This window comes from Phocoena sinus, chromosome 15, assembly GCF_008692025.1.
Source record: "Phocoena sinus isolate mPhoSin1 chromosome 15, mPhoSin1.pri, whole genome shotgun sequence".
In the NCBI taxonomy this organism is placed as follows: domain Eukaryota; kingdom Metazoa; phylum Chordata; class Mammalia; order Artiodactyla; family Phocoenidae; genus Phocoena; species Phocoena sinus.
In genome coordinates, this window is record NC_045777.1 from 23,647,545 (window position 1) to 23,670,265 (window position 22,721).

The window sequence follows — 22,721 nt, forward strand, 5'->3', positions numbered from 1 at the left end:
TAACAGAAACTCGGAATACTCAGACTTGTTTTATTATAGTACATGGGCTGGGAATGATGGGAGGGGGTGGATGTTGTGGGCAACCACTGCCCTGATTAGCACCGGATGCCCATCCCAATGGCCATGAATGTGCCAAAGGTGCCGCCACTCTGCATCATGGTTTTCCCGATGCCGCCCATCAGCTCCCGACCCCGCATTCCGATCCTGAGAGGAGGAAACCAAGATGGGGCCAATTGGGAACAAAAATGCAGGGAGGAACATTAACTGCCCTTTTCCAATTTGTGTTTATAATGGGCACTGCTGAAGTCTGGCAGGATATTATCTCTTCCCATATGGGTTGTGTAATGCCAAGGAAAAGGGTCCATTAGGGTCTCTAGGTGGATTCTGATGAATGTGTCAACTGACTTATGTTTGTGGGAGGCAACAGAAGCAGTATAAAGTACATGGACAGGGAAACCATTTTGGTTTACGATCCAATAAAACATCTGTCTTTTAGACGGTTTCCTAGTGTTAAAACAATGATAGGGATGTCAGACCTGGGTTCAAGAACTAAGAATGCAGTTTACAGGCTGTGTCAAGTGTAAAATGAGGAGGACAGCATTCACAGCCCTGTTGTGATAACAGGGCATTTAGCACCGTGACTGACAGTAAGTGCTCAGTAAATGATAATTTACAATCTGGAAAAATGGGAATAGTCTCTTTTGTGTGTGAAAATGACAGGGTGTAGAGTTTATCTGCTTAATTTCTACATCCTGTTCCCAGTAAATTTAATCGTTTGTTTCGCTATGCGCAATTGGAAATAAATATAACAGCAGGAAGACGGTAAGAATAGCCTTTTATTGAGCACTTAACACGTGCCAGATTGTGTGCTAAGAGTGGTCTGATTTGAGCCTTATAACTACATGATGTAGAGGTTACTGACCTCATTTTACACTTGAAACCCAGGCTCCAACTTGCCTAAGGTTACAAAATGAGTAAGGGGCCGTTGAGTGGTTTGAGTCAGAGCTCATATTCTCAACCATTTAGGCTTCCAACCTGTCCTCCCAGACTGAAGGTGGTTAGGAAATCAGTCTCGCTCGTTAGAGGGCAGCGAGGGAATTGGAAAGAAGTAGGCTCTATTCCAGCGGCAGGCCGAGTGGGGCGGGAAAGTCCGGTAGTCCCGCCCAGAGATCACGGCCCATGCCCCTCACCTGAGACAGGAAAAGGTGCCGAAGAGCGCCCCGGCTGCCATGCCCACGGCGCAACCCATCACAAAGCCCATCTTCACGCGATCGAAGCAGCTTGGCTGTGACTGTCCATAGGGGCCCACGGCCACCGGCATCTGCGGGGTTCGAAGGCTTGGGGAGTGTGGGCCTACCCGCCAGCCCGAGTCGGGCAGGGGGCGTAGGAGGTGGGGCAGGGAGCGGGCCGGGGGATTCGGGGAAATCCGGGAAGGAAAAGAAGGGTGTAGCCCGGCTCCATCACCCTCTGAGCGTTCGAGTCCCCGCGCCACGGTGCCCCCACCTTACCTTGCTCGCGGCCTTGGTCGCTCAGCTCTACGTCTCACACGGAACGCGAGGCGGAGCGCACTCGCGGTCAGAGGAACCGCTTCCGGGGCGCGGAGTAGTACTTCCGGGGGCCTGTAGCTGGGGACTGCAGCCGCTTCGGGCGCAGGGCTGCCACCGAGATGATGCTACTGAGAACCTCTTGGAGGCTGGTGGCCGCGGCCGCCCCCGCCGCTCTGTGGCCGAGGGCGAAGGCACCCACTCGGGGGCTGCGCCTGCGCGGTACGCTCCGGGGCTCGCTCGCTGCCACTTCCCCGGAGGCGAGGATCTCTCCCCTGGGCGCGGAGACGCACCTGCATATTCAGGAGCCTCCCTCTTCCGCCCGCTACCCAGACCCTCTGACCCTTCCTCTTGGCTGCACCCCTCAAACTTTCTCATGCCGGCCCTCCGAACGGTTGACTTCGCCGCGCGCCCCCCTCCCGCACTTCAGATCCTTCCCTGCAGGCCCTCAGAGCCCTTGATGCTCGGCCTTCGGACCTCTCCTGGCCAAATTTTAGAGATGCCAGTCGTCCAGCCAGTAACCTTTGAAGGAGATCTTACATACCGTCTCCACATTCCTTCTCAGTGGCTTTGCCCTTTCAGAGGTCTCCTCACTCCCAACTATGCAATTTGAATGTTGTCTCAGCACCCCCCTCCAAGAACCCTGTCTCTCTCCCTTACCTCTTTTTACAGTTGGCTCAAGTTTTCTGATGTTTTGTTTCCTTTTCCACTGAGATTCGACCTCAGCACCCCTTAAATTTATCTCACCTCCATCCAGCTTTTACCTTCTGCTCTCTTGGATGCCCTGTGTGCAGAGTTGCATCCTCTCACGTGGCCACTCCGTTCTATTTTTTGTCAGTTGTAGACCATGCTCCCCAGTCTGCTGTTCCCTCAGATGCAGCCACTGCTCCGGAGGCGGAATCAGTGCTGCGACCTCTGTATATGGATGTGCAAGCTACAACTCCTCTGGTAAGGATTGAGGGGCAGCTTTCCCCAAGCTGTTTTTAGGAATTATATTGTAGAAGTGGCAATGCACAGAAATGGCTGAATCCCTGTAGAAGTAAGAGCCATTGAGAACTGTGTGTTGGGAAAAGCAATGAGCCAGGAGTCAGGAGGCTTAAGCTGTAATCCTGTAGAAATGGCTTTACTACTTACTAGCTGTTGGTCTTGGACACATCACTCAGTGCAGGCACTCTGGTAGTAGTTAAAAGCATAGGCTCTGGAATTAGCCGGATTGCTACTTACTACGTGAATTTGGGCAAGAATTAAATAGGTTAAAAGACATAAAGTAGCCCTTAGAACAGCGCCTGGCGCATGATAAACACTTGAATATTAATGCACGTTTTCATCAACATGTGGACTCTGTCATGTCCTGGGCTCTCATAGATCACATTTCTTGGCAGGAGTGGAAACACCTGCAGACACGGCTATCAGGACAGGGCAATGTTTGTAGATTATCTGAGCAGATGGTAGAATAATCTGATTTAAGATGGGTTGGTAGGGGAGTATATTAGGCTAAAATTTGGTTAGTACCTGAGGGGATGGAAGAATGTTTGAGGCCTAATCTAGGCAGGGTCTGAAGGGTTGGGAGTGTGCTGAGGCAGGTTGGGCAGGTCTCAGGGGATGGAGTGGGGCCCGAGTAAACTATGGGCTCAAGGAGACTGATCTATTCTGTTATGCTCAGGACCCTCGGGTGCTTGATGCCATGCTCCCTTACCTAGTCAACTACTATGGGAACCCACATTCCCGGACACATGCTTATGGCTGGGAGAGTGAGGCAGCCATGGAACGTGCTCGCCAGGTTAGTACAGAGGACTCCAGGAGGTTCTGATGTCAGAGGGTCAGTGGGAGGCATTTCTTTTTTTGTAGCTGTGGGTGGAGGTGGAAATGGCTTGGGGCTCTCTCAGGAAGAGATTCAAAGAACAGGCCTTTGGAGTCCCTCTGAAGGCATTTGATTAGTTCCCACATTTCCTAGCTAAGTGACCTTTGGCAAGTTATCTGATTTCTCGAAGCCTCAGTTTCCTCACACTGAAAATGGAGATTGGGAAGGGCCTGGGTTCGATCCCTGGTTGGGGAACTAAGATCTTGCGATCCGCCCAACATGGCCAAAAAAAGAAAGAAAGAAAGAAAAAGAAAATAGAAATTGTAGTAGTTCCTACTTCTTGAGGTTATTGGGTGGATTAAATCAGACAGTTCTGGTGACGTGTTTATATATTTATTTATTTTTGGCTGTGTTGGGTCTTCATTTCTGTGCGCGGGCTTTCTCTAGTTGCAGCAAGCGGGGTCCACTCTTCATCGCGGTGCGTGGGCCTCTCACTGTCGCAGCCTCTCTTGTTGCAGAGCACAGGCTCCAGACGCGCAGGGTCAGTAGTTGTGGCTCACGGGCCTAGTTGCTCTGCGGCATGTGGGATCTTCCCAGACCAGGGCTCGAACCCGTGTCCCCTGCATTGGCAGGCAGATTCTCAACCACTGCGCCACCAGGGAAGTCCTGGTGATGTGTTTATTAACATGATGCGTATACATACTAAGAGCTCAATAAGTGCTTTTTCAAAAACACCAAAGTTATTATTTTGTATTGGGCTGGAAAAGAGCCTGGGATCTGGGATGTAGCTGAATACATCCCCTTGTCTGATTCTAGTGGGTACAGAGCTGCTTCTTGAGCAGTTGATAGAATGCAGTGGAGCTCTTCTTGCTCCAGACCTTTGTCTTAGTTGTCTCTGCAGCTGCATTCCTGCCTAGGGAACTGATGCTACTTATTTTTGTTTCTTGGCTTGCAGCAAGTAGCATCTCTGATTGGGGCTGATCCTCGTGAGATTATCTTCACTAGTGGCGCTACTGAATCCAACAACATAGCAATTAAGGTAAGAGAAGGGAACCAAAGGGCATATCTGGGCTTTCCTGACCTGGGAGGTGGTGTCCTGCCATCATTTAGGCTCATATATATTTCCCAGCTACCCACTTTCACCCTATTGTGAAGAAAATACACATACTCTTTCTGATTTGTTGCTTCCTTCAGCCCTTTGCAGTCTACTCTATCTTAAGTCTTTGCTCCTGTTGAACTGAGTTCAGTGAGGTAGTTGGATAGGAAAGGAGGTGGCTCTTGGACCATCAACCATGTGGTGTTTTGGATGGCAGCTACTTCAAAGAGTAAATAATGGTGACTCAAGCCTTTTCCCCATCCTTTTGATCTAGTCACAGTGAAGTCCAGAATACACTTGTAATTGGATATATTTCTCTGCTTCTTGTTACCAGCTTCACACATATCTGTGATTTCAGGGCTGCCTTCCTCTCAGCCTTCCCTTTCTTTCTGATTAGATCTGTCTGCAGCAAGTTCCTCCTGTTTTCTTTAGATGTCCCCATTTTGTACTGGTTGCTGTGGTGCCGTCTGCAGACATTCACTTGATCATCCATTCTGAGATTAGTCACTCTATCCTTAGGACCTACCGATCTTCGGTGCTAACAAAAGTAAAATTCCAGTCTCAGTAGTCATGTCGGTGTTTCACAGAACATAAACACGTCTGACTGGATCTGGTTGCCAGGGTCACTTGTGTAAATACCAAGGCTCTGATAAATTGTGGGCTGCTGTAGGTTCAACTCTGGCTCTACCCCCTCTCACCACTGTCTCTCACCTGTGTTGCAAGTATGGCTTTTCTGACCTTGGACTGAGTAAAGGAGGCCTAGACATAGGCCAGGTTCCAGAGTCATCAGTACTCTGCCTGATCCCTTTAGAAGGAAGGTATCCTTCCTTGGGACTGCAGAGGCCACAGAGCCAGGGGTGTGGTCTCTCCAAAGATGAGAATGGTTTCTGGAATGGGGAGCATTTTCAGAACTTAGAAAATGTTTGCTTTGAAGGTTTCTGCAGATTCCCAAACCTAGAGGCCAAGGATTGCTAGAGTAGTTGCGACAGCTTTCCTCTGGTCTCCTGGAAGGGTAGAGTAAATATCTGTCTGCTGTTAGAGGATTTGGGTAAGTGAGATAGGAGGTGGGGAGGGAACTTCTAATGTTTTCATTTTTATGTTCCTTGTCCTCAAGAACATACAGTTTTTATGTAGTTATAGTTTTGGCCTAATTAGTTTCATATTCTGCTTTTAAAATAGTATTCTTATAAGCTCTGGGAGGGACTGGGTTGCACATTTTATTTATTTTAATTTTTTTAAAGGAATTCATGCATATGTGGTGAGATTTTTTTTTTTTAACCCTATGGAAAGGTTTAAAATAAAGTGTAGGTCTTCCACTTCTTCCTCCCCTATTCTGACCTCAAGTCTGTTTAGTATTGTTCCAGAAAACAAATTATACATACATATGAATTTGCTTTTAATATTTTCACATATTGTAGCATGCTACATTTGTTCTTCTGTAACCATTAATAACATATCCTATGTTTTTCCATTTCAAACTCGATAGTTTTTAATATAACTAACTATATTCTTTTTCATGGAGTTGTGTTATTGCAGTTTACTGTTCATTTCTTTGTTGTTGGTGTTTAATCTATTTTTTTAAGGATTGTAAATATAACTAAAGCATATTTTGTCTCTAAAGCTTCATCTATCCTTTGAAATATTTCCCTAAGGCAGGGGTCCCCAACCCCCGGGGCCATGGACCGCTACCGGTCTATGAACCAGGCTGCACAGCAGGGGGTGAGCGGCAGACGGGCGAGCGAGTGAAGCTTCATCTGCCGCTCCCCATCGCTCTCATTACTGCCTGAACCCTGCCCCTCCCCCAACATCCATGGAAGAACTGTCTTCCATGAAACTGGTCCCTGGGCCAAAAAGGGTGGGGAGGGCTTCCCTGGTGGCGCAGTGGTTGAGAGTCCGCCTGCCGATGCAGGGGACACGGGTTCGTGCCCCGGTCTCGGAAGACCCCACATGCCGCGGAGTGGCTGGGCCCGTGAGCCATGGCCGCTGAGCCTGCGCATCCGGAGCCTGTGCTCCGCAACGGGAGAGGCCACAACAGTGAGAGGCCCGCGTACGGGGGGGGGGGGGGGGAAAGGGTGGGGACCGCTGCCCTAAGGTAAATTCCCAAAAGAGGAATCACAGTAAAGAGTGTGAATTCAGCTTTTAAGACATCTTTGTAAATGATTTCTGAAGAGATTATAGTGTAAATAATGCTATCAGCAAGGAATGCGTCTATGAGTTTCACTTCTGCACTGCCAGCTTTGGGTATCACCATATTTGCATGTTTTGTATTTAAATAGAAATAAAAGAGACAGACTTTTCCTGGTATGCAAGGATAGCAATGTTCCCCATTTTCCACCTATGGTACAATAAAAAATATATTTGGTCTTTGTCCTGTGTTCCTGGCACAGGGCTTCTAAAACCTTGCAGTTTCCTGAATGCTAGGAATGTGTTTTGTTATTCATTACAAGCCCCTTTTCCATACCTGAGTTTCTGGTGATGAAGTGATTCATGGTGGGCCCTTAGATAGTTTCAAGGGACATGCTGGCCACTCCAGAAGGACCAAGAATGTGATTAGAGAGTTGTAACTTTCATCTGGGGAAGAGAGGGGGGCTGGAGATTGAGTCCAGTCATATGGCCAATGATTTAATCAGTTGTGCCTGTGTTATGAAACCCCCATAAAAACTCTGGAAAACAAAACTCAGAGGAGCTTCCAGGTTGGCAAACTCATGGTTGTACTGGAAGGTGGCATTCTTAGATTTACGGAGAGAGGGCATGGAAACTCTGTGCCCCTCCCTGCCCCAGAACTTACCCTGTGCATCTCTTCCATTTGGCTGTTCCTGGGTTGTATCCTTTGTGATAAAGCTATGATAGTAATATAGTGTTTTCATTGAGTTCTGTGAATCATAGAGAATTATTGAACCTTAGGGGACTGTGGGAAGCCCTGTATTTGTAGCCAGCTGGGGAAGTATGGGTGGGTGACTTGTGACACCTAGGCCTTACGGCTGGCATCTGAAGTGGAGGCAGTCTTGCGGGACTGAGGCCCTTAACCTGTGGGATTTGCGCTAATTTGGGATAGTTAGTGTCAGAATTAAATTGAATTATAGGACATGCAATTGGTGTCAGATAATTGATGTTGGAGCATGCTGCCTTTGTCCACTTACTCCCTACAACTAGGATGGAAGTCACTGCTGTCTCTCTGAGTATATTCTTCTTCCTTTCACCACTGCCAATTTCTAGGGGGTGGCCAGGTTCTACAGATCACGGAAAAAGCACTTGATCACCACGCAGACAGAACACAAATGTGTCTTGGACTCCTGCCGTTCACTGGAAGCTGATGGCTTTCAGGTCACCTACCTCCCAGTGAAGAAGAGTGGGGTCATCGACCTGAAGGTAAGAGGGACAAAATAGGAGGAGCCTGGCTTCAGCCTATAAATCTATCTCTTCAGCCTCAGCTGGAGCTTGAAGGACTAGATCTAATGGTGACGGAGGGGTTTAGAGAAATAGGCCTTGCCGTGTGACTCAGAGTATGTTCCCCTTGAGTGTGTAGCGTCCTCCTTTTCTGTGGAAGATTTGTTTCTCAGCTTTGTTGGTGCTTCCTGGTCTGTGTGACAGCCACCGCGGGAAAGCTCTGCCCTCCTTCTCCCTGCACTGATGTTTCTCATCCTTCAAAAGAGTAGGTGTAGTTTTTGTGAATAATATTTCCCTTTTTGGCCAATATCTTTATATGTCAATTTTGGGTCCAGGTATCTTCTCCACCAAATTTTGGATATCAGCATCCCTAGACATCTCTAGACAAATCCATCCCTGGACAGATCCCTGTGATGTGCAAATAGAGATAATTTTACTATTTTCTTTGCAACCTGGAGGGCTTTTATTTCTTTTTTTTGCCCAGTTGAATAAAAGTGGTGAGAGCAGATACCCTTGTTTTCTTCCTGATCTTAGATGAAAGCTTCACCATTAAGTAGGATGTTAGTCCCTGCCTTCAAGGAACTTATATTCTAGTGAAGGGGACAGTTAACATGTAAACAAACACATAAATGAAATAATTATGAATTGGGATATATGCAATAAAGGAAGTAAACAAGAAACTAAGAGAAACATAACATTGAGAACCTACATTAGACCAGTGTCAGGGAAAGCATAATAGATGTTGGGAGGTTGATTACTAATTTCTTTAAGATAAATATTTTAGTCAAATGTGGTCCCTACCTCAGTGTTGAAAATAGTAGCCTTGTTTTTTACTACTTACTTTGTTCTTTGCTGCTTTTTACTCTGACAACCTTATGTAGGAAAGGCTCCCCCTCTTTTTTTTATTAAACTTTTAAATAATTATAGATTCTCATGTAGTTGTCAGAAGTAATACAGAGAGATCTCATGTACCCTCTATCAGTTTCCCTTAATGATAACATCTTACAGAAGTATAGTATAATATTACAACCAGGATATTGATGTTGATAGAATCTATCCATCTTGCTCAGATTTCCCCAGTTTTACTTGTACGCACTTGTGTGTGTGTTTAGCTCTATGCAGTTTCATCACATGTGTAGTTTCATTGTAACTATCACTACAATGACGCTTCATGGTCTCTTTTTTTTAAGATTGATTAATTAATTATTTTAATTTTGGCTGCGTCGGGCCTTAGTTGTGGCACGCAGGATCTTTGTTGAGGCATGCAGGATCTTTCGTTGCGGCGCGCAGGCTGTTCATTGTGGTGCGCGGGCTTCTCTCTAGTTGCGGCCTGCGGGTTTTCTCTTCTCTAGTTGTGGCACGCAGGCTCCAGGGCGCGCGAGCTCGGTAGTTGTGGTGCATGGGCTTAGTTGCCCCATGGCATGTGGGATCTTAGTTCCCTGACCACGGATCAAACCCAGATCAGATCCGCCTGCATTGTAAGGCGGATTCTTTACCACTGGACCACCAGGGAAGTCCCATGGTCTTCTTTTAAAACCACTAATTTGATCTCCATTTCTTTAATTTTGTCTTTTCACTAATGTTACGTAAATGGAATAATATAGTACGTAACCTTTTGGGATTGGCTCTTTTAATTTAGCATAAGTCTTTGGCGAGTCATTTAAGTTGTTGCATGTCTCAGTAGTCTGTACCTTTTTATTGCTGAATAGTGTTCCATGTAATGGAAGTACACAGTTTCTTTAACCATTTACCTGTTGAAGGACATCTGGGTTGTTTCTAGGTTTTGGCTATTATGAATAAAGCTACCATGAACATTTATGTATCGGTTTTTTTGGTGTGAATTTAAGTTTACATTTCCCTGAGGTAATGCCCAAGAGTGCAATTACTGGGTCATATGGTAATTTCATGTTTAGTTTTATAAGAAACAAAAACTACCAAACTGTTTTTCAGTGTGGTTGTACCATTTTAGGTTCCCACCAGTAGTATATGAGTGATCCAGTTTCTTTGCCTCCTCGCCAGCATTTTGTGTTGTCACTATTTTAATTTTACCCACTCCGGTAGGTGTGTAGTGAAAGGCCCCTTTTCAAGACTAAGCTTGCATACATTCTGAGTTAGGGAGGACTTTGTTGGTACTATATAGTTTCCTTACTCCTGATGTTCTTAGGAACTAGAGGCTGCCATCCAGCCGGATACCAGTCTGGTCTCAGTCATGACTGTGAACAATGAGATTGGAGTGAAGCAGCCCATTGCAGAAATAGGTGAGTATCATGGGTGGACCCTGACGCTTGCCCACCACTGAGATCCATCTGAGGAGCAGGACTGGACTAGGAGCTGTAACACTTTATAGAATGAGGTAAGGAGGCTAAGAGAGAGAGAGCTTCAGTTCCTTGTTCAAGGACATATTGTAAGTAGCACAGCTAGTATTTGAATCCAGGTGTAGTACCCTGTATGTTGTTTTCATTTTATTGCACTTGGTGCAGAAAACAAAACAAAAAACCTCCACCTTTTTTCTCTTCCTCTTTTACCTTTTTTGTTTTAGAACATCTCTTTTACTATGCTCATAGAGCCAGAGGCACTCGCCCTGTAACCTCTTAGGTACATTAGCAAATAGATCTGTTAATCTTTGCTTCTTTTAAATCAAAAGGATCTAAAAGTTAATCTGATATATTGAAAGGCCAGTGTTAATGAGGTAGGAAGAGTCTTATGAATCAGAATATCGGGGGTGTTTTGATTGGGTGTTTTGCACTTGCTGTTGTTTATTCTAGTCAAGGACACTAGAGCTGAGAATGAGAGACAGAGACAGAAAGAGAGAGAAGTGATTTACTATGTGGCTAGTGGCCAATGCCATGTATAATTTTGCCTTAGATCTCATGGTACATTGTGGGACCACTGCCAGGTTACTTCCTAACATTGTGCTCTGGTTCTTCCCCTTTGTTGTTTTCTCAGGGCACATTTGCAGTTCCAGAAAGGTGTATTTCCATACTGATGCAGCCCAGGCTGTTGGAAAAATCCCACTCGACGTCAACGACATGAAAATTGATCTCATGAGCATCAGTGGTCACAAAATCTATGGTCCAAAAGGTACTAGCCCCTCCTAGAGTTCCTCCTCTCTGGACCTCCTGGCAAACTCTTTGACAGGTGTTCCTGGGACTCATTGGGGACTCTCACTGCTCTCAGAGGAAATTGTATATTCAGAGTGCCCTGCAGAATGCAAGTGTCATTTAGCAATAGCTAGGAACATGTGCTTATTGGTAGCTTCTAGCAGTTACTATATAGCAGGCCATTCTTCACTGGTCTCTTTAGAAAATACTTTCATGTAGATGTTAATTTGGTTGAGGAACAAAGGTTTTGTCATATCAAATGAGCTGGATAAGTCCAGTTATCTTGTCTACCCCACTGTGATTTGCAGATCAATATTCTTTGAGTTCTTCATTCCCTCGTGTCTTGCTTTAGCCTTAGGGGAAGATTGTATGGGCTTTTATGTTTCTTGGTGTTTGTTCCTAGTTTTAGTAGTCTTTGCTCCTATTACTCTCTCAAGGATACTTGTCTGTTTCCTATGGTCCTATTGGCCTAGGAATGTTTTCTAGGTGGAATTCTGCCTCTGCACCCCAATCTTTGGGAAGAGACTATTGTCCTCTATTTTATGGAGGTACCCATCCAAAATGAACAACTCCTCCTCTGTCTCTTGGGTGAGGGCCTGTGGTGGTTGGTTATGCCAGTACACTTGCTGTGTCTGCGGGGTGTGTCATCTGGATGTACACCTTGTGGAAAAAGGTGTGATAACTCCTGGAAGTATATAAGAGAGACTTCTTCTAAAGGCTCCCAGAGGTTGTAAAGCGTGTTTTTGTAAGCCCAACAGGTGTTCTATCTTTAACTAAAATTGGCTTATTGGCTTTTTTTGTACATAAATCTGTTTTGATAAAATTAACTCATATTGAGCAGAAGCTCTGATCAGCCCGTAAACATGTACAGGTATCCCTCACTATCCAAACTCTTGCTTGCTGAACTCAGGATCTAAATAGATTTAGATAACATTGTATCCTTCACTATCCAGATGTAGTATCTGAGCACTGACTCTCTGAACCTGGGAACTGCAGAGATTCAGACAGTGTAGGATACTTGAATTTGATTTTATTTTAATGGGGAAATGAAATATTTCTTAATAAATGCAGTTTGGCACATAAATTATTTTAAAACTAGGGTCCTTCATAATAAATTTGGGAACCATTGCCTTACTTGCTATGGTACCTGTAGTCTCTGCCTCAATAAGTCAGTAGTTGTTCTGTGAGGGAGAAGGTGACCTTCAGCAAGTGCTCACTCTATTCAAAACCCTTGGCTACTTAGTGAATATCTTTGTACATTCATGCTCATATTTTGGTATGAAATTCCTATAAACAGATTTGCTGAGTCACAAGTTGTATACGTTTTTAAGTTTTGATAGACCCTAGGAGATTATGCTAATTTTTACTTCCATTCTGACTTCTCCCCTTTTTTTCCCCTCAAGGTTTTAATTTTTTTCTAAATTAAAAATTTTTATTCTATTTAGACAAGGTAATATGGTTCAAAATTCAAAAGCTGCAAAAAAGTACACTGTGGAAAGTCTCTCACCTCTGTCTCTAAGCCATGCAGTTCCCCCTAGGGAGACAGTTTCTTGAGTATTTTTCTAGACCTATTTTATGCATTTATAATCACATATATGGGACTTCCCTGGTGGCACAGTGTTTAGGAATCTGCCTGCCAGTGTAGGGGACACGGGTTTGAGCCCTGGTCTGGGAAGATCCCACATGCCGTGGAGCAACTAAGCCCGTGCACTGAAACTACTGAACCTGCGCTCTAAGCCCACGAGCCACAGCTGCTGAGCCCGCGTGCCACAACTATTGAAGCCCGCGCCACCTAGAGCCCGTGCTCCACAACAACAGTAGCCACCGCAATGAGAAGCCCGCACACCACAACGAAGAGTAGGCCCCGCCCACTGCAACTAGAGAAAGCCCATGCACGGCAACCAAGACCCAACTTGGCCAAAAATAAATAAATAAATACATTTATAATCACATATATACTTCCCCCCTTCCCCTTTTTACTCAAACAGTAGCATACTACACTCATTGCATCTTCACCTAACAATGCATCTTTAATTTTTTTAAACTAAAGTACAGACATTATTCACATTTCACCAGTGTTCTAACAATGTATCTTGGAGATTTTATAGTGGTAGTACAGGAGCTTCCTCATTCTTTTATACACCTCCTTTGAATTTCAGGCATGGATGTACCATAATTTATTTGCCCATTTTCCTGATTATGGACATCTAAGTTGTTTCCAATTTTTTGCTATTATGAATAATGCTGCATTGCATGATGTCATTTTATACATGCATAGGGAGCTACTTTAAACCATTTTGGCTGTCACTCTTTCTGGTATAAAATAATTTTGATAAATATTATGCTTTTGCTGCTGTTTCTTCTTTTCCCCCAATCTTTTTTTTTTGAAAAATGTCAAGCTTACAGAAAAGTTGAAAGAATATTTTGACCCCTTTGAAAAGTGATATTTTGTTTCATCTGCATTTTCCTTTTTCTCTTTTTCTGTAATAAACTTTGTTTCCCAGGGGTTGGTGCCATCTACATTCGCCGCCGGCCCCGTGTGCGTGTGGAGGCCCTGCAGAGTGGAGGGGGGCAGGAGCGGGGCATGCGGTCTGGGACAGTCCCAACACCCTTGGTGGTGGGGCTGGGGGCTGCGTGTGAGGTGGCACAGCAAGAGATGGAGGTATGCGGAGAGCAGTTCCCTCCCACAGATTCTTCCCCTGTGCTGGGTCTCCTGTGTTGAGGCTTCTGGGCATGACTGGGTCAGATCTTTGCCAGAAGAGGAGGTTTAAGAAAACCATCTTTGTCCCAGTGCTGCTGGCATCTTATTGAGGGAGGTGTTATGGGCTCCAACATCCAGGCCCTTCAGTAGTTATCAGCTCATTTATTCTGGGTTATTGAAACCATCTGTCCAGTTATTGAGCATCTCTGTGCTCAGTGCTGGGGATACAGTGGTCTCCATGAGCAACACAGGGCAATAGGTGGGTCAGATGCACAGTCACTTCTGGGCACCGGGCAGGGCTCCTCGTCCTGTGTGTTTCTGAGCTGTTAATGGTCACTATGCTTAGTCCTCCCTTGCCTGCTCCTCAGTATGACCACAAGCGGATCTCCAAGTTAGCAGAACGACTGACACAGAAGATAATGAAGAGCCTTCCAGACGTGGTGATGAATGGGGACCCTGAGCACCATTACCCAGGTACAGACGTGCCCATTCTGTCCCCATCTGGAAGAGCTGGAGACTCTGAGCCTTCTCTCATAGTAATTCACTCTTCCAGGCTGTATCAACCTCTCCTTTGCATATGTGGAAGGGGAGAGTCTGCTGATGGCACTCAAGGATGTTGCCTTATCCTCGGGAAGGTGAGTTGGATTGGATAGACAGGGACTGTGGCAGGACCAGTTAGTCTGGCTTTAAGTGTTAGGTTAATAAGCTTCCCATTGTGGAGATGACAGGCACAAGAGCTCTTAGTTGAGAGTAAAAGTCATTTTGTAAGCACCTAATTTTAGCTGGCTGGGCACAGGCTAAAGTTTGCCACCCTAGGAGGGCCTCCTGTGGTAGAGTTTTGTGCCTTTTGTGGTCCCAGGAGATGCATGTATAGTGTTATTCTGGTAGTTCTCTTACAGGCCTCCAGAGTTCAAGGATGCTTCAGAGGCCACCAAGGGTTTAGCTGCTGTCCAGGCCTGTACAGATAATGCATTTGGTTGTAGGGGAGTGAGCACCTGGTGCTCTGCTGCCTCTTGGTGTCACACCTAGCTCACGTGGTATCATGCTCTGTCATGCTCTGGCAGTGTCCTTCTCAAAGAGGTTATCCTCCACAGGGGCCAGAGCAGCTAGCAGCGTCTGGCCCTTTCGCTGTGTCAGATTAGAATGTCACTTTTGTCTCCATGGTATGACTCCAGGGGTCTGGGGGTGGGAGCAAGACTGGAGGTTTGTGGCCAAAAGCAGATTTATTGCTGAACTGAGCAAGGCTCTGTGTCTTTCTCCTCAGTGCCTGCACCTCTGCATCCCTGGAGCCCTCTTACGTCCTTCGAGCAATTGGCACTGATGAGGATTTAGCTCACTCTTCTATCAGGTCAGTCATTTGAGCTGCAGCATTTATGGAAGGCATCCTCTTTTGTATTATTCTTCTCCTGTTAGAGTCTTCCTCAATTTAGTTAAACTTATCCCTTCTTCATTCTTCATGAAAGTTTCTCGAGCAGTGTTTCGCAGACCTCATTGACTGTCACCTGGGAAGTCTGTGGAAGATGAAGAGGTCTGAGTGCCACACTAGAGATTCTGATTCATTAGGTTTGGAGAAGGAGTAGGAAACTTCTAGAGTGATTCTCAGGTGGCGCACAGACCATGTTCGGAGAAACTCTGCCCTCTAGGGGAAGGACCATATTCTCTCCATGTCTTTTGTGGAGTAGATCCTCATTGAGTATTTGCTGAATGAATTTACCCTGGTGCCACAGGTCTGATGCAGAGCTCCTCTCTGTGTCTTTTTCAGGTTTGGAATCGGCCGTTTCACTACAGAGGAGGAAGTAGACTACACAGTGGAGAAGTGCATTTACCATGTGAAGCGTCTTCGAGAAATGAGGTATGCACTATTGTACCAGAGACCCTTTGGAAGAAATTGCTGTGCTGGCTCCTCTCTTATCCTTAGGCTGTGTATTCACACTGCCAGAAATTAAAGTTTGAGAATCCTTGAATTTTAGGATTTAGAGATACCACAAAGCGGGAAAGTGGATCCTCTTGGCTACTTGTTTTCAGAGTATAAAAAGGTGTCTTTAAAAACTAAAGAACTGGGGCTTCCCTGGTGGCGCAGTGGTTGGGAGTCCGCCTGCCGATGCAGGGGACACGGGTTCATGCCCTGGTCTGGGAGGATCCCACATGCCGCGGAGCGGCTGGGCCCGTGAGCCATGGCCGCTAAGCCTTCGCATCCGGAGCCTGTGCTCCGCAACGGGAGAGGCCACAACAGTGAGAGGCCCGCGTACAGCAAAAAAAAACAAAACAAAACAAGGGGCTTCCCTGGTGGCTCAGTGGTTGAGAGTCCGCCTGCAGTGCAGAGGACTTGGGTTCGTGCCCCAGTCCGGGAGGATCCCACATGCCGCGGAAAGGCTGGGCCCGTGAGCCATGGCTGCTGAGCCTGCGCGTCCGGGGCAAAAAAAAAAAAAAAACAAAACAAAACAAACAAACGAAAAAAAAACTAAAGAACTGGACTTCCCTGGTGGCGCAGTGGTTAAGAATCCGCCTGCCAATGCAGGGGACACGGGTTTGGGCCCTGGTCCGGGAATATCCCACATGCTGCGGAGCAACTAAGCCCATGCGCCACAACTACTGAGCCTGCGCTCTAGAGCCCGCGAGCCACAACTACTGAAGCCTGAGCACCTAGAGCCTGTACTCTGCAACAAAAGAAGCCACCGCAGTGAGAAGCCCGCGCACCACAACAGAGCCCCACTCGCCACAACTAGAGAAAGCCCGCACACAGCAACGAAGACCCAACACAGCCAAAAATAAAAATAAATTTAAAAAATTTTAAATAAATAAATAAAATAAAATAACGGGGAATTCCCTGGCGGTCCAGTGGTTAAGACTCTGCACTTCAGGGCTTCCCTGGTGGTGCAGTGGTTGAGAATCTGCCTGCTAATGCAGGGGGCACGGGTTCGAGCCCTGGTCTGGGAAGATCCCACGTGCCGCGGAGCAACTAGGTCTGTGAGCCACAACTACTGAGCCTGCGCGTCTGGAGCCTGTGCTCCGCAACAAGAGAGGCCACGATAGTGAGAGGCCTGCGCACTGTGTTGAAGAGCGGCCCCCACTTGCCACAACTAGAGAAAGCCCTCGCACAGAAACGAAGACCCAACACAGCCAAAAATAAATAAATAAATAAATAAATTTTAAAATAAATAAATAAATACTCCTGTTCTCTGTTCAAAGAAAAAAAGACTCTGCACTTCCACTGCAGGGGGCACGGGTTCAATCCCTGGTCAGGGAACTAAGATCCTACAAGCCATGCAGCCAAATAAATAAAATTTAATTAAATAATGAAAAACATCTGAATTTATTCAGTTCTTTAGGGTTTTTTTTTTTTGTTTTTTTTTGGCCGCGTGGGGTCTTCTTTGCTGCATGTTGGCTTTCTATAGCAGCGGCGAGCAGGGGCTTCTCTTGTTGCGGAGCACAGGCTGTAGGTGCACGGGCTTCAGTAGTTGTGGCACGCGGGCTTCAGTAGTTGTTGCTTACATATAGCTGAGAAAGACTTGATAACCTCTTGTGTTGGGGTCTATCAGGGCAAGGAGGTAGAGAAGAGACAAGAGCAGATGGAGGCAAGTCAAGGCTTACAGCCTAGTAGCCAGTGCTGGCTGCTTCCTAAGCCTTCACTCATCCAAATACCTCTTCTCTTTGGCAGCCCTCTCTGGGAGATGGTGCAGGATGGCATTGACCTCAAGAGCATCAAGTGGACCCAACACTAGAAGAGTGGGCCTCTGACTTTGTGCTGGCCTGGCGTCTCCTGCCTCATCAACCCACGCACAGCCAGGTACCTTGTTACCCCCAGTGGCTGCTCCATGTTCACACCAGAATTGGTATAGCCCGGTTGACTTCAGCATTGGCCTGCTTCCAAGACAGAAACATGAGAAAACTATCTTTCTCCAGCCTCAGCTCCTTTGGTGGGGAACACTACCCATTTCTCTCCAGGAGTCCTTCTGTGGTCTTGTAGTGAGTGGACGTTCTCATCCTGAAACAGGAGGGACATTTGCTATGAATGATATTGCTACTGCTTGGGGAGCCCATACCCTTGGTGGGGGGAGCCCGAGGAACCAGAAGAAGGCTCTTTGTTCAGGGACCCTGATGCTCTACTTGGACATTTGAGTTGTTGCTTACTGCTGCTCAGAGAGATTAACTCCTTCAGAATCAAGCATAATCATCTACGATTTCATCTTTTTTGTGGCTCCAAAGGCTACCTTTTCATGTTGACTATAGACTGAACAGCAAGTTTCTTAGAAGGCTTGTCTCCTTTGTGTTCTTGTCCTTCTTTTCTTTTGACCTAATGGAGCCAGAAATATGTGTATGACTCTACCTATTATTGTACTAATTTATGTTTCTTTTAAAAAAATTGTTAATTTGCAAATTAGAGAAATAAAATCACCTTCCTCTATTTATTCTGTGACTTTATGAGAGGCTCAGGGAGAATTCCAATCTGTACTTGGGAATTGTGGAGTAAGACTACCGCTCCACTTGATTTCCATAGCTGAGTCTGCTTGCCTATCTCTTCCGTCAACAATTTGCATGCCTCTCAGGTGCCTGACATTATTCTGGATATTGGGGATAAACTGGTTAACAGGATCAAAAAGGACCCTCGTTGAGCTTTCATTCTAGTAGACAGAAAGTAAGAATTCAACAAAAAGGCTATTATAGATTGTGATGAGTGCTATGGCAGAAATAGAGTGGTAAGGGGAAGTAATGGAGAAAACCTACCATGCTGGGTGTACTAGGAAAGATTTTTTGAGCAGGTGTTAAGCAAAAAACATGATTTCTAGCCATCGAAAGAGCTAGGGATGAGTGAGGAATAAGAAGGAACAGCAAGAGCAAAGGGCCTGAGGCATAAAAAAACACGGTGTGTTTGAGAAACTGAGAGAAGGCCAAAATAGCCAGAGTAGAATTTTTCCATTTGTGGGTCTGAAACCACAGGTGGGATGTTACCAGCACTAGGAGGGGTGAGAGAAAAAATTTTAGAGTACATCACACAGATATTTTTAAAAATTTTATTGAAGTATAGTTGATTTACAATGTTGTGTTAATTTCTACTGTACAGCAAAGTTACTCAGTTAAACATATATATATACTCTTTCTCATATTCTTTTCCATTATGGTTTATCACAGGATATTGAATATAGTTCCCTGTGCTATACAGTAGAACCTTGTTGTTTATCCATCCTATACATACTAGTTTGCATCTGCTAATCCCGAACTCCCAATCCTCGCCCCCCCACCCTTGGCAACCACAAGTCTGTTCTCTATGTCTGTAAGTCTGTTTCTGTTTCATAGATACGTTCATTTGTGTCATATTTTAGATTCCACATATAAGTAATATATGGTATTTGTCTTTCTCTTTCTGACTTACTTTGCTTAGTATGATAATCTCTAGGTCCATCCATGTTGCTGCTGATGGCATTATTGCCGTGGAGTGCGGCGATGGGGCTGGCAACGCAGGTGATAAAAGAATTTACTGGGTCAGAAGTGAGGGTAGAAAGCGAGATTTATTGAATACACTGCAAGGGAGCAGCAGGCGAGACCAAGAGGGGGTCTGCTGGGGGAGAGAAACTGGGCTTCTTTTATGGTCTCTTCTGGTCACCCTTGGGCGTCAAGAGCATTTGTCCCTGGGAAGGGGCCCTTGGGGCTTGGGGACCTCCCTGTGGCGCATGGGGCCTTTGAGTGGGGGATGGCCCTCCCCCTTGAGGGAGAAAGGGACAGTCCCGTTTCCAGTGGCCACGTTGCTTGCAGTTGAGACAAGGCCCTAGAGGCTTGGAACATTCCCAACTGAAGAGCCCTGGTTGGCTGCAGTGGAAGCAGGAATGGGCCAGGGCGGCTGTCCCCTTTGGTTGGCTGGGACAAGCCATGGGGGTGACCGAAATGGACAGCAAGCTAACAATTGCGGTTGCCATATACTGGGCCTGCCGTTTGTTTACCTCTTTCATCTTCCCGTTTAGCCCTTTGGACTCTCGAGGCCTCCTCCCGGTTATTAAAGACCTTGAAGGCCGTATCTAATAGGACGGCAAAGGGAATTTGGGGTCCCTGTTCAAGTTTTTGGAGTTTTGTCTGATATCAGGTGAAGCTTGGCTGGTAAAGTGAACGGCCAGAATAGCTAGTCCCTCTGGACTCTCAGGGTTTAGGTTTGTGTATTTATGCATAGTTTCAGCTAAGCGGGCTTGAAATAAGGTAGGGTTTTCAGAGAAGTCCTGGGTTATTTCATGAAGTTCGTTGTAAGTTACTGGCTTGATGACAGCCTTTTTCATCCCCTCAATTAGGCAGGTAATCATGTAATCTCAGCGGCCTTGTCCTCATGTAGGCCCTGTGTCGGTGGCCTGATATGTCCAATTTGGTTCTGTGTCAGGGACAGCCCCAGGTGGATGGGCATTGTCAGGGGTGCAGGCATGTGCTTCATCTGCCCAAGCCCACCCTAGGGACCAAATACAGGACTTTTCCTCTAGGGTACAACAGGTGGTCAAGACAACATAGATGTCCTGTCAGGTCAGATCGAAAGCCACCGCGAGTTCCTCTGAATTCCCGAATAAAATTGGTGGGGTCCTGACCAAAAGATCCCAATTTAGTTTTGATTTGTGACAAGTCAGACATAGGCAAGGGGATGTGAACTTGAATAGTGCCCTTTTCTCCATTGGCCACCTCATGGAGAGGCAAGAGATTTTCAGGGGCTTGAGGGTGTTCAGATATGAGGCACCTGAACGGGGGTGGGAAGGTGAGAGGGTGTCGGGATAGGAAGGGGAATGGTAGGAGGGGAGCGGGTTAAGAGGAGTGCGTGGGAGATTAAAGGAGGGATGTTGGAGAATATCTGTGTCAGGCTTCGAGGGCAGAATTTGGAGAGGCATATGCGACAGGTTTGTCATAATTTGGGGTTTTGTGACAGGGCCATGAAGGCCTGAATGTTGGGGACCTCAGAGTCATTCCCGAGTTTTGACAAAAGAGATCAAGCTGCAGGATGGTGTTATAGTTTAGGGACCTGTTGAGAGGCCAGACCTCCTGATCCGGAACCAAATGTCGGAGAGAGTTTGGAAATCAAATTTAATCCAATTTTTTTTTTGGCCACACTGTGCGGCTTGTGGGAGGCTTTGGGGATCTTTGTTCCCAGACCAGGGATTGAAACCGGGGCTACAGCAGTGAAAGTGCGAAGTCCTAACCACTGGACTGCTAGGGAACTTCCAAGTCCAATTTTTAAGAATACATCCCAAAGGTGAGTCAGCAAGAATAGAGGGTGTTAGACCCATATTGGACCTTAACCAGGCACAGCGTCTACCGAAAAGGCATCTCTAGAGACTTCCCAGTAGCGCAGTGGATAAGACTCCGCGCTCCCAGTGCCGGGGACCCAGGTTCCAGCGGCAACTAAGGAGCCCACGTGCTACAACTAAGGAGCCAGCCAGCCGCAACTAAGGAGCCTGCCTGCTGCAACTAAGACCCGGCACAACCAAATAAATAAATATTAACAAAACAAAACCAAACAACAAAAGGCATCCCTAGAGGGAAACAGGCCTCATGCCCTGTCCGCGAGGGACCTGAGGTTGCACTCTAGACTGGGGCTACCCCCGAACAGAGGACTTCTTGAGGCACCTTCTGTCTGACAGAGGCTTCCTGAGGCCCGGCCAATCACCCCAAGACCAGGAAGGGAAGCGGGTCTCGGGCCAACCCAGAGGGGGAAACTCTGGTTTTGTGGCGACTCGTTTGAAGTACCTGGAGATGTTGATGGATCAGGATGCATGGTCATCAAGGGAGGATGTAGAGAGAAAGGGGATCTCACAGTGTGCCTGGATTCGCCCCAACGAGCTGCTGCTGCCGACTGCGCCAGCCGTTGGAAGTGAGGAGTCTCAAGGCTAGGGCCAAAGGACACTGCCACCCCATCAGGCAGGAATGGTCGCTCAGTATGGGACCGGGTTTTAGGTCTTCGGAAGAGTCGCCTCGGCCAGGACGCTTTAATCCCCGGTCTCCAGGGACCTCAGGCCATAGGCAGTGTTGAAGAGGCGAAAAGACCGTTTCCAGAACGTACCCCTTAGGTCGACAGCGAGTCGGAGTCCCGTCCCGCAGGCCTTTACCTCCCGCCGAGGAGTAGCCCAGGCTGGGGACCTTCAATTGCCTGGAGTCAGTAGGCTGATCGCTACGTGGTGGAAGACAGATCGGAAAGGGCAGAGAGAGCACCCTACCCGCCACCAAAATGCCGCGGAGTGTGGTGATGGGGATGGCAACGCGGGCGGTAAAAGAATTTACTGAGCCAGGGACTTCCCTGGCAGTCCAGTGGTTAGGACTCTGCGCTTCCACTGCAGGGGGCAGGGGTTCGATCCCTGGTGGGGGAACTAAGACCCTGCATGCCGTGGTGCGGCAAAAAAAAAAAAAGAAAAAAAAAGGAATTTACTGAGCCAGAAGTGAGGGTACAAGTAGTTGTGGCACACAGGCTTAGCTGCTCCTCAGCATGTGGGATCTTCCCGGACCAGGGATCGAACCCGTGTCCCCTGCATTGGCGGACGGATTCTTAACCAATGCCCCACCAGGGAAGTCCTGGATTGAAATTTTTAAATGGGAAAAAAAGAATCAGATTTTGGTTCTTCTGTCAGGGCATCATCAATAAAACTAGGCACCATTTTGTGGTCCATTTAATCCTCAATACAATTCTGCGAGGTAGGCAGTATTTCCCTCCTTTCGCAGAAGCTCGAAGAAGTGAAGCAATTGCACGAAGCCCAACGCCAGATACTGTTCGGATTCCAACAAGCAGCTTCACTCCCTTAAGGCGGAGCTACCAAGCAAAAGTCGCCGAGCTCCTCTGCCACAAACACAGGCAACTTCCGGGAGCTACCCGAGAACCTCCGCGCGCTTGCGCCGCCCCACCCCGCCCCGTGACGTCAACCATTCCATCCCGCCCTTTCTGGAACGCGGAGCTGCTGAGCGGGCCGGCGGCCATCTTGTGAAGCGGCTAAAGAGGTGGTGGCTGCTGTGGGCTCCGGGAAGCCGTTCGGGCTGGGGCTACCGACCGCGGGGCGGAGGCACTCGCGCGGGGGGTAACTCGGGTCTGGGTTCGGGTGCCGCGCAGCTCTCCCCGGTAAGACTCCCGCAGCCCCGGAAC

At 47.0% G+C, this 22,721-nt stretch overlaps 3 protein-coding genes across 15 annotated transcripts in view; 2 read left to right on the top strand and 1 right to left on the bottom strand.

Moving 5' to 3' along the window:
- Positions 1-10: 10 nt before the first annotated feature.
- ROMO1 (reactive oxygen species modulator 1) lies at positions 11-1,600 on the bottom strand. The gene is made up of 3 exons (XM_032606498.1): positions 1,509-1,600; positions 1,191-1,321; positions 11-204 (listed from the first exon to the last, which is right to left on the bottom strand). The coding sequence occupies exons 2-3, from the start codon at positions 1,319-1,321 to the stop codon at positions 96-98; spliced, it is 240 nt and encodes a 79-aa protein (XP_032462389.1). The 5' UTR covers positions 1,509-1,600; the 3' UTR covers positions 11-95.
- Positions 1,559-18,035, top strand: NFS1 (NFS1 cysteine desulfurase). The gene is made up of 13 exons (XM_032606497.1): positions 1,559-1,766; positions 2,383-2,492; positions 3,208-3,324; positions 4,301-4,384; positions 7,658-7,810; positions 9,993-10,086; positions 10,775-10,909; positions 13,434-13,591; positions 13,999-14,104; positions 14,184-14,265; positions 14,895-14,978; positions 15,393-15,482; positions 17,289-18,035. The coding sequence occupies exons 1-13, from the start codon at positions 1,667-1,669 to the stop codon at positions 17,350-17,352; spliced, it is 1,377 nt and encodes a 458-aa protein (XP_032462388.1). The 5' UTR covers positions 1,559-1,666; the 3' UTR covers positions 17,353-18,035.
- A 4,466-nt stretch (positions 18,036-22,501) lies between these two features.
- Positions 22,502-22,721, top strand: part of LOC116739527 (RNA-binding protein 12) — a 38,563-nt gene continuing 38,343 nt past the window's right edge. For 2 of the 13 annotated variants that reach the window (XM_032603873.1, XM_032603874.1), the window contains exon 1: positions 22,540-22,697. The gene's annotated coding sequence lies outside the window, so the exon portion shown is untranslated. Of the gene's footprint in view, positions 22,698-22,721 lie in introns of all 13 variants that reach the window. The other 11 variants (XM_032603875.1, XM_032603877.1, XM_032603881.1 and 8 more) reach the window with 10 other exon arrangements.

Bases quoted from the DNA above. Each gene is read 5' to 3' on its own strand.
- ROMO1 (XM_032606498.1), bottom strand. From the start codon at position 1,321: ATGCCGGTGGCCGTGGGCCCCTATGGACAGTCACAGCCAAGCTGCTTC. The intron at 205-1,190 runs GTGAGGGGCATG...TCCTCCTCTCAG, and splicing joins GGCACCTTTTCCTGTCTCAG to GATCGGAATGCGGGGTCGGG.
- NFS1 (XM_032606497.1), top strand. From the start codon at position 1,667: ATGATGCTACTGAGAACCTCTTGGAGGCTGGTGGCCGCGGCCGCCCCC. The intron at 2,493-3,207 runs GTAAGGATTGAG...TGTTATGCTCAG, and splicing joins TGCAAGCTACAACTCCTCTG to GACCCTCGGGTGCTTGATGC. The intron at 7,811-9,992 runs GTAAGAGGGACA...TGATGTTCTTAG, and splicing joins GTGGGGTCATCGACCTGAAG to GAACTAGAGGCTGCCATCCA.